The sequence below is a fragment of the Xiphias gladius genome, chromosome 15 (genome assembly GCF_016859285.1).
Source record: "Xiphias gladius isolate SHS-SW01 ecotype Sanya breed wild chromosome 15, ASM1685928v1, whole genome shotgun sequence".
Classification (NCBI taxonomy): domain Eukaryota; kingdom Metazoa; phylum Chordata; class Actinopteri; order Istiophoriformes; family Xiphiidae; genus Xiphias; species Xiphias gladius.
Window position 1 is genome coordinate 2211516 of NC_053414.1, and position 10298 is coordinate 2221813.

At 44.6% G+C, this 10298-nt stretch overlaps 2 protein-coding genes across 5 annotated transcripts; one reads left to right on the top strand and one right to left on the bottom strand.

Moving 5' to 3' along the window:
- Nucleotides 1-1215: 1215 nt before the first annotated feature.
- mrps28 (mitochondrial ribosomal protein S28) lies at nucleotides 1216-2146 on the bottom strand. The gene has a single exon (XM_040145602.1). It carries the CDS (start codon nucleotides 2093-2095, stop codon nucleotides 1535-1537), a length of 561 nt encoding a protein of 186 aa, XP_040001536.1. The 5' UTR covers nucleotides 2096-2146; the 3' UTR covers nucleotides 1216-1534.
- A 1144-nt stretch (nucleotides 2147-3290) lies between these two features.
- On the top strand, nucleotides 3291-10297 carry sde2 (SDE2 telomere maintenance homolog (S. pombe)). Of its 4 annotated transcripts, none has more exons than XM_040145064.1 (8): nucleotides 3291-3430; nucleotides 4080-4197; nucleotides 5108-5219; nucleotides 5882-6051; nucleotides 7621-7750; nucleotides 7998-8147; nucleotides 8294-8495; nucleotides 8594-8988. In XM_040145064.1, exons 1-8 carry the CDS (start codon nucleotides 3332-3334, stop codon nucleotides 8924-8926), a joined length of 1314 nt encoding a protein of 437 aa, XP_040000998.1. In that variant the 5' UTR covers nucleotides 3291-3331; the 3' UTR covers nucleotides 8927-8988. The 4 variants fall into 4 exon arrangements, with proteins under 4 accessions (XP_040000998.1, XP_040000997.1, XP_040000999.1 ...); XM_040145063.1 differs by having other exon boundaries at nucleotides 3292-3430; nucleotides 8270-8495; nucleotides 8594-8981; XM_040145065.1 differs by lacking the exon at nucleotides 8594-8988 and adding an exon at nucleotides 9480-10297 and having other exon boundaries at nucleotides 3294-3430; nucleotides 8270-8495.
- Nucleotide 10298: the final 1 nt, after the last annotated feature.

The window sequence follows — 10298 nt, forward strand, 5'->3', positions numbered from 1 at the left end:
TACTTGTCCCCTGTGACACGTTTAAATAAGAACTTGTTATTTCTGATAACTTGAGGAGGACGAGTGCTCGGCCTCAGGCCACCGGATTCTGTGACCTGCGCAAACAACCGGTTCACCTTCAGGTTCAGGTTCATTGATTTATTTATGAGCCCGAGCTGCTGTCTGTTACACCTCCGTCGCACTTCCACCTGAGACTGGATCTTCTTCAGCCCAGTCAGGTTCGGAAGGACCATATCAGCCCGTGGATCAGGACTGGGTTTCTTTTCTTTACAGGACAGCGAAGGCCTCGTTAGGTGGAGGCAGGTGATGGAGGCGTTCGGGTTCGGCTCAGTCAAACAAACAGTGATGTAGCAGATACTAATGGAAAAGTCCGCTTCGAGTTTTCTCTGATTAAAGACGAAGGAAAGAGATGAGCTGAGTCTGTGTTTGATTTCCAATGAACTCTACACCTGTTCACCTGTTGACGCTGAGTTCTGGTTTCTGCTGGGGCTGGATCCTACAGACCTCAGAGGAGACTTTTGGTCGTGAATGCATCAAACGTTTTCATGTTGCTCTTATTCTAACGAATCATTTGTTATCATTTAATCTCCGTGACAGTAGGTCTATATGGGCAGAGGCTATGGAGCCTCAGTGTTCAATGTTAAATCCATAATTATCAAATAAATCATCACATGGATAAATTGAGTAAATTTATTAAAACACCGCTCATTAATGGGAAATGTTGGTTCGTGATTATTTTCAAGTTTGTAAAACCCAGTGACACTTTCATTTTCATATTTTCCAATGGTGTTGAATGAAATGTTATTTGAAGTTCTCCTCAAACCTCGATGTTTAAAGCATCAGAGTTTTACGTAAGAGGGATTTAGCAGAGCAGTCGCCTGAGCTCGAAAAGGCTTTTTCATCTCAGAAAAGTGTGCGGAAGCTCGTCCCTGCCAGGAAAAGAAAAACTGATGCAAAGTGAGAAATGTCCCACAACGTAAGAACTAGCGAGAAATCAAAAGTGTGAAAAATTAAGTTTAAATTTGACTATTTTTGCCACAATTATGACAGAAAGTCAAAGCAAGTCAGAGATCGCAGACTGTAAACAAAAATTAGACTTTTCTTTTCCTGGCAGAATACAGGCACACACACACACGAGCTTCCATACGTTAATACTAGAGGACGTGTGTAAACTGAAGCTGACGATCGTGTGGAGAAACAAAACACAACACACTGTTGACTGAATATTTATTATTTTAATATCTCTTTAGCTTCACAGCTGGTCCTTACAGATCGGATCTGAAGTCCCGAGCCCAAAAATTAAAACTTCAGTTTCTGAGGAGTGAAATTTTACATAAAGCGTCACACACATCAGTGGTCAGTCAGTGTGTGTGTGTCTGGAAACATCTGCATAGTTTTCCCGCCTCCACAGTTTGTCATGAACAACACAAACAGAAATGTTCAGTTTCATTCCTCCAGTCTCAGGCTTGTTGCCGCCAGACTCCCTTTAGAAAATCCCCGATTTTACTTTAGCAGGGTCTGACTGTCTGTCCGCTCAGTCCCGGTTCTGGTTTTCCCGTCCATCTCGTCCCTCTAGCGGGCCCAGTAGTACGGCCTGGGCTTCCAGCAGCGTGGTGTCGGTTTTGGCCCCCAGGAAGCGGGCTGTGAGCTCCAGGTCCTGCAGACGCAGACGGACTCTGGTGCCCCGCTGCATCTTCTCTCCTCCGTCCGCCGGCCTCCGGCACACACAGTGGAACTTCCCGCCGAAGTCGATGTACAGGTCGTCCTGGACCACGTGGAAGATCCTCCCGACCACCACTTTGTCCTTGGCCGGTCCCATCTGGATCAGCGGGGACCGGCGGAGCAGCGAGGCGAAGCTTTGGTCCTGGTCGGAGGAGGAGCCTTTGAGGCCGGCCTCAGCGCTCGCCGCCTCCCGCCGGAGCTCCGACTGCAGGTCGAAGGCGGCAGCGAAGCCGGACCTGGGTCTGTCCGAGGTGGGCTGGTCGCTGCCGGAGGGCCTGCTGGAGTCTGAGCAGAAGGAGCTCCTGATGAACCTGCAGGAGGTTAATCGGAGTCCACACCTAGACTGGGACACGACCGTCCACAAGGCCGCCATGTTGTCCCACAACAGCGCGAGCAGGAAACCTCGTTCAGCTTCCGGTGGAGGAAACAGTCAGAGCGCCACCTGGCGGCTCCAGGTGCAGCGTCTCACAAACACGTGACCGTCTGAAAAATCAAATCATGCAAAGTAACAACAGCGTAAAGTCACGTGAACCACGTAACTGATGATGTAACACTTTGATTTTAACCCACCTCTACCCTGTATGATCGTTATATAAAGACGTAACAACTGGTTTATTTATCCTGTATAATCAGAATATAAAGACGTAACAACTGGTTTATTTATCCTGTATGATCAGAATATAAAGACGTAATAACTGGTTTATTTATCCTGTATAATCAGAATATAAAGACGTAACAACTGGTTTATTTATCCTGTATGATCGTTATATAAAGACGTAACAACTGGTTTATTTATCCTGTATGATCAGAATATAAAGACGTAACAACTGGTTTATTTATCCTGTATGATCAGAATATAAAGACGTAACAACTGGTTTATTTATCCTGTATGATCGTTATATAAAGACGTAACAACTGGTTTATTTATCCTGTATGATCAGAATATAAAGACGTAACAACTGGTTTATTTATCCTGTATGATCAGAATATAAAGACGTAACAACTGGTTTATTTATCCTGTATGATCGTTATATAAAGACGTAACAACTGGTTTATTTATCCTTATAATCAGAATATAAAGACGTAACAACTGGTTTATTTATCCTGTATGATCAGAATATAAAGACGTAACAACTGGTTTATTTATCCTGTATGATCGTTATATAAAGACGTAACAACTGGTTTATTTATCTGTATAATCAGAATATAAAGACGTAACAACTGGTTTATTTATCCTTATAATCAGAATATAAAGACGTAACAACTGGTTTATTTATCGTTGTTCATCAGCGTCTCTGTTACCGGCTCCAACTCCTCCATCAGTGGAGGCTGCTGGATGAACAGATGATGAACCACAACACAGTAAAACACAGGATGGAATAATAGAAAATATGTCTTTTATTTCCTGTCGTTGCTTTCATGATCAGAAACACACTTTGTCACTCGACGTCCACATCTGTCTGGGACAGGTGCAACTGCAGGCTGTTTCAGGTAGAGCCAGCAGGTGGCGCCGTGGTGACGTGACGTGCTAACGTCACCTCCCGGGGATTAGTGAAAAAGAGGAGGACCTGAGCGTGCGCACTTCCTTCTCGGACCTAGAGAATCCAAAATGGAGGTGTGTGTGAGTGCTCTGAGGTCCAGGTGTAACCTGGTGTTTCCGGACGGTTCTGTGGTCAGAGATGTTCTGACCCAGTTCATCCAGCTCCAGGTGAGAGACGCGTCGGTGCGAGGCGGGAAAACAGAAACAATCTGCGTGTAAATGTTTGAATCCGGTGTGAGTGTCGCTGTTAGCCGACGAGCTAACGCTAGCTAGGGTTTGTAAACGGGTTGTAAACGTAAAACTCATCCAGCCCGATCAAACGAGTAAACGTAGCTTTAGTTAATGAGTCCGCGTTGCTGTTAACCCACCTGCTCTCCAGGTGACGGGTGACGTTTCTCCAGGTGTGCAAGTCATTTCACATTAAATCAGTGACGTTTTAACGCTTGTCTCTCTCTTTTGGACCTCTGATCCGGTGTTGGTCTCCGGAGGACGGAGCGTAACGGTCTGACCGAGTCCTGATGAAACAGACTCGGGTCTCCGTAACACCTGACGCCGTTTAACCCTGTTTTAATCGATTCATTTTAATCACTCGGGTTCTTTCTCAGAGGTGGAAACGTTCTACATTTAGTGAAATCAGGTACAAAGAGACGGTTAATGATTCCTCCCTCAGTTCATAATAAACCGGATGTGTTTCTATCAGAATCTTTTTTTCATTTCCAACATCAGAGTTTAACATGGAAACAGCTGAAGTCTTTAAAGTGTCCACCGCGGAAGCTCGTATCTCCCGAGTCTGAGCTCAGTGAGTTTGTTTCTTCAGGGTTTTTCCTCCGAGGATTTCTACGTCGTCAGGAACGGTCGACTGTCGGATCTGGAGGATCCTCTGCAGCATGGAGCCGTCTATCACCTGGAGCCCCGCCTCTGTGGAGGGAAGGGAGGTCTGTCCAGGAAACACACCGATCCAGCTGTTGAACAGCTGTTTTCACAAGATGATCTTAATGAAACTCTGAGAAGAGACTTAACACTCAAATCTGTGTCTCTCTCTCTCTCTCTCTCTCTCTCTCTCTCTCTCTGTGTTTCTGTGTGTGTGTGCGTGCGTGCGTCTGCGTGTGTGCCTGTGTCTTTGCATCTGCCTGTCGCTGTGTTTCTTTGTTTCTGTGTGTGTGTGTATGTGTGTTTGTTTCTATGTCTCTGTGTGTGTGTGTGTGTGTGTGTGTGTATGTGTGTTTGTTTCTATGTCTCTGTGTGTGTGTGTGTGTGTGTGTGTGTGTGTGTGTGTGTTTCTATGTCTCTGTGTGTGTGTGTGTGTGTGTGTGTGTTTCTATGTCTCTGTGTGTGTGTGTGTGTGTGTGTGTTTCTATGTCTCTGTGTGTGTGTGTGTGTGTGTGTGTTTCTATGTCTCTGCGTGTGTGTGTGTGTGTGTTTGTTTCTATGTCTCTGCGTGTGTGTGTGTGTGTGTGTGTGTGTGTGTGTGTGTGTGTGTGTGTGTGGTTGTTTCTATGTCTCTGTGTGTGTGTGCGTGCGTCTGCGTGTGTGCCTGTGTCTTTGCATCTGCCTGTCGCTGTGTTTCTTTGTTTCTGTGTGTGTGTGTGTGTATGTGTGTTTGTTTCTATGTCTCTGTGTGTGTGTGTGTGTGTGTGTGTGTGTTTGTTTCTATGTCTCTGTGTGTGTGTGTGTTTGTTTCTATGTCTCTGTGTGTGTGTGTGTGTGTTTGTTTCTATGTCTCTGTGTGTGTGTGTGCGTCTATGTCTTTGCATCTGCGTGTCACTGTGTGTTTCTTTGTTTCTGTGTGTGTGTGTGTGTGTGTGTTTATGTGTGTGCGTGTGTGCTCGCGTGTGCGCGCTTCAGGGTTCGGCTCCATGCTGCGGGCTCTCGGCGCTCAGATCGAGAAGACCACGAACCGTGAAGCCTGCCGAGATCTGAGTGGACGACGTCTCCGAGACGTGAACCACGAGAAAGAGTGAGTGTGAGACATCCAGTAAACACTGAGGCCTCATACAAATACGATCAACAGTAACATTACTCCTGTTATATTGTTATTACCTCCTAATATTATATGATTATTCAGGTCTTGTATGAGCAGAATTTAATATAAACTATGGTATACATTATATCACACCATATAATCCAATATATACTATGATTATACATTATAATGCACATGTAATTATCAACATAATACAAATTATCACATTTATCATTATATGTAATTTATCCTTACTTTTATATTAGTCTTATGATAACAATAACAAAATATAATTGATTATCAATATTATTACAGTGATATCATCATCTAGATCAGCTCCATCTTAAATGACTTGTTTAATACTAATACATCTATAATCAACATCAGGAATAATATCATTACTGTCATTATCTTGGTCCATGGCAACTATAATAATAATAATAAATAATTTGTTTTAGTTTTATTAACTTTATCAAGAGTCTGGTTTCTGAAGACGTGTACCCTGTGGGTTCGTTCATCTAGATCATATTCAGTAATTCAGACTCTCTCAGACTTGATGTTTGTGGATTCATTCTGCTCAGAAATCCACAGATACATGCAGCTGATGTGACTGAACACATCCGAGTCTAATAACTCTTCTTCTGTGGTGGTTGCAGGATGGCAGAGTGGCTGAAGAAGCAGTCGGAGCGTGAGGCGGAGAAGGAGCAGCGTCGCCTGGAGCGTCTGCAGAGAAAACTGTCCGAGCCCAAACACCAGTTCGCTGATCCAGAATACCAGCAGCAGTGTCACGACCTGTCGGAGAGACTCGAGGACTCGGTGCTCAAAGGTGAGGGGGGTGGGGGTAGAGTTAGAGGTGTCTTTATTAGCTGGAAGTCAGGCACATCACAGGCCACGTTCACAGAACATCTTCAGGCCAGAAGTCAGAGGTAAAGATGCACTGGGTGTGTTGGTCCTGATTTTAAGACGCGTCAGTTTTTGTTCTCAGAGGAATTCAAAGTACTGAGACCTGCTCAGTCAGTCAGCTGCTGCAAGAAGAAAAATCAGCCAGAATCTTTTTTAAACCGTACACTGGCATGAAACAGTTTGAGCCCCCAAGAGATTTGAGCTCTCAGAACTTTTACCAAGGTCTCAGACCTTAATGAGCTTGTCAGGGCTCGGTCACAGTCACGGTTAGCAAAGGGCAGGTGATGCTAATGTCAAAGCTTTATAAATACTCTGACTCCTCAAACCTCCTCCCAACAATCAGCAGCCGTGGGCTCCTCTAAGCAGCTGCCTAGCTCTGGAAATTAATATAACTGATGGCCACAAAGCAGGGGAAGGCTAGAAGAAGGGAGCAGAGTTTTTTCAGGAAGCCGTTTAATCAGTTTGCCACCAGGAACGGTGGAGGTCAAGTTGAGAAGTCAAGAAGACGTTGAGAGAGAACCGCTGGTAGGATCGCTAGAAAGACGAACCAAGACCCCCGTCTGACTGCCAGAGACCTTCAGGAAGACTCATCAGACTCTGGAGCGGTGGTGCCCTGTTCTACTGGGCAGCGAAACCTGCACTAATATGACCCTCATGGAAGTATCATCAGAAGAGAACCTTTCCTGCGTCCATCACCACAACATTCAGCGTCGGATGTTTGCAAAAGAAACATCTCAACAAGCCTGATGCATTTTGGAAACAAGTCTTGTGGACTGATGAAGTTGAAATAGAACTTTTTGGCTGCAGTGAGCAAAAGGTATGTTTGGAGAAAAAGGAGCAGAGTTTCATGAAGAAACCACCTCTCCACCTGTTAAGAACTGGGGTAGATCATCATGCGTTGTGCTTGTGTTACAGCCAGAGACTCATAGCTGCTACAAAAAAAAGTTTACAAGCTGTGATAGTTGTCAAAGGGAGTGTCACTACGTACCGACCATGCAGGGAGCCTGAACTTTTGTTTTTGGGTCCTTTTCTGTTATTTTGAAACTGTTAAAGATGGAAATAAAAAAGTAATTTTGCTTAAAATATTAACGAAATGTGTCTTTTTGGAAATCGGTTCATCTTCTACTCTTTTAACTGTTCACAGTAACAGACACCAGGGGGCCCAAACTTTTCATGCCACTGTATTTTGACGGTGGTGATAGAACAGGGATGAAAAAAATGGTCTGAATTGTTCATTAAACCAAAACTGCTCCTCTCTTCCCACTGGACCGTGTCAGCTCCTAAACACTGCACCATTAAAAGGTTTTTGGGCGGTTTCAGTATCCGCATGCAGACTACTGCTCCTCCACCCTAATTATTTAATAACCACATTTAAGAAACTGTGTCACAAATGTTGGTTTAACATGTATATTGTTGTTGGATTGTTGGACTGCGTTGATAATCAGTCTGAAACATCCAGCATCCGTCAGGCTGTAACGGTCATGTGTTTCAGGTCTGCAGGCGTCCTCCAGCAGTCAGGTGAAGGTGGACAATGTCTCAGCAGCAAAGAGACCAAACTCAGACCAGAGCGAACAGCCAGAAAAGAAGAGGAAGGCGACAAAGACGGCAGCAGCGTGTTTCTGGTGAGTCGGTCTGTTTCAGTCCTCGATTTTATTCACACTTAGAATTTACACATGAAAAATTAAACAAGTGTAAAAAGTGTCTGTTGTCTCAGGTGTAACAGCAGCTGTAGAGGGAAACAAGACTTCAGGTTTAACTTTCAGCATTTTGTGTTACAGTCGAGCTCCTCTGGACGGAGAAGGAAAGAAACATGATGATGAGGCTTTTATTGTGGTGACGATGTATTAAAATCTGTCGTCATGGTTACAGGACGGGGGCGGGCGAGCTGGATGAGCTGCTGAGTTCGGAGGAAGACGACAATGATGACGATGAGGAGTCTCCATCCACTTCCTCCTCCAGCTGTGGAGCTGTTACCGTGACAACACGGATAGAGGAAGCAGAGCCTGAGCAGAGCAGCAGGTAGAGATCTGCTGCACCTCAGACCAGATCCACAGAGTCCAGACTCAGTTCCACACATCAGATTTTTATATTTTGTATGTGAGTTTATTTAAATAATTTCTGATGGAAATTGTCTCTTCCAGCTCGTCTCCTGCCTCGGACTGCAGCTCGTCCTCAGCTCATCGAACCATCAGCCCCTCAGAGGACCAGAAACCTCCAGAAACCTCCAGAGACCAGACCATCAGACCCTCAGAGGACCAGAAACCTCCAGAAACCTCCAGAGACCAGACCATCAGACCCTCTGAAGACCAGAAATCTCAAGAATCCTCCAAAGCATCAGAGGGGTCCAGCTGTTGGTCTCAGCAGCAGGTCAGTAGTTTGTCCTCTCTCTGCTGCCGTAGTTGTTCTTTAATTCCCTGTGATGTTATCCGAGGCCGAACATAAGGTGAGCTTGTTTTCCTCTCCAGCGCTGCCCTCCAGGTCACAGGGTTTCTGCAGGTCTTGAAAAGTCAAACTTTGGATTTAGTTTCCACCAAAAGGAAAAAAGAAATAAAAGAAAACCCTTAGACGATTTAAAAAGGGTCGTCTCTTGTCTGTTCCTGCTGTGGACGGAGACATTAGTTCCAAATGTTTGTGTCTCTGGCTGCGTCTGTCAGGAGACGTCCTCGTCCTTCACACTAACGCAGGTCTGGTTGCGATGTGGACTGAGCTGCGGGAGGGTCAGGGTTCAGTCAGACACTGTCACAAGATCATCAGCTCAGTGGAAAAGTGTCAATGTTGGAAAAAACCTAAATGAATGAATCATTGTTAATGGGTTAATCCGTCCGTCCATTTTCTTCTGCTTGTCTTTTATTGTGAAGCAAATATGCAAATAAATAAACTTTACTTACAATAATCAATAATATCATTAGGAATTGTTATACACAGCTGGGACGTGCTGGAAATAAAGTGATATAATGATCAATAATTCCAGTGCATATGGTCCCTGCTGGTTTTCCATCAGACTTTGATACTTGGACCAGTATGACAGTGAAACAGGTTTTAAATTTCATTCAAAATTCTTAACTTTAACTTGGTGAACCTGCAGAAACCCTGTGGTTGGTTTAATGTGGGTTGGACACGGATCTGGATGTGGATCCTGATCACTATTACATACATCACAGTGTGGAAAATGCATCTGACTGAATTAGTGAAGGGAAAGAAAAAAAAATTCGAGTATCATTTAAAAAAAGCACGAGTGGTTCTGTGGTCAGTTTCTTCACGGTGAGGATTTTATTTATTTCATCTGAATTTGGCTTCTTTTTATTTACATTTAAGCTAAACAAAAACATGAATCATGAATCCCCCCCTCAGCAGCAGCAGCGCCAGTCTCCGGTGGATCTGTCCTCGGTGTCGTCAGTCGACCAGCTGGAGTCTCTGGGTCTGGACGTCCTGAAGGAGGAACTGATGTCTCGTGGGTTAAAGTGTGGCGGGACGCTGCCGGAGCGCGCCGCCCGACTCTTCTCCGTCAGAGGACTGACGCCAGATCAGATCGACCCAGAGCTGCTCGCCAAACCCGGCAAGACCAGGAGGAAGTGAACAGGTCAGAGGTCAGATGTCAGAGGTGGAGTCTCCAGGCGTGGAGGTAGAAAAAAAGACTCACCTTAAAACTAGATTAAAGGGACATTCTGGTGTTTCTTATTCTCAGCCAGAGAGGATTTTCTAAAAAAAAGGGGGGAATGTCCCTTTTCTGCTGTGGAAACCAACAGCGGCTGTTGTGGTGTCTCATTGGACAGCGGTGTTTGTTTTTCTTCACGTTGGACAAAAAAAAATCCTAACTCGTGACCAGTAACAACTGAGCAGACACACGACAGAAAGCTCTGGAAAAAAGCTAGTAAGTGGGCCTTGAGTTAAGACTTTTTGTGGTCAAGCCAACCCGGCAGAGAGTTCGTAGCGTCGTGTCTAACTTTGTTAAATGACAGATTTTTTTTAATGGCGTCAATCTTCGGTCTGTAGACTGTAACTGACCGCAATAAATCAGAAACCAGGATTTTACAGATATTGCTGAATTTCTCTCTTGCGTTTTGTAACGTCAGTCTTCTCGATTAATTAAATATGATCCTGATTTTGAGATTTAACCACAGACGGCGCTTTAACTCTGAAGCTTTTATTAAAATGTCTCTGAAATAAAAC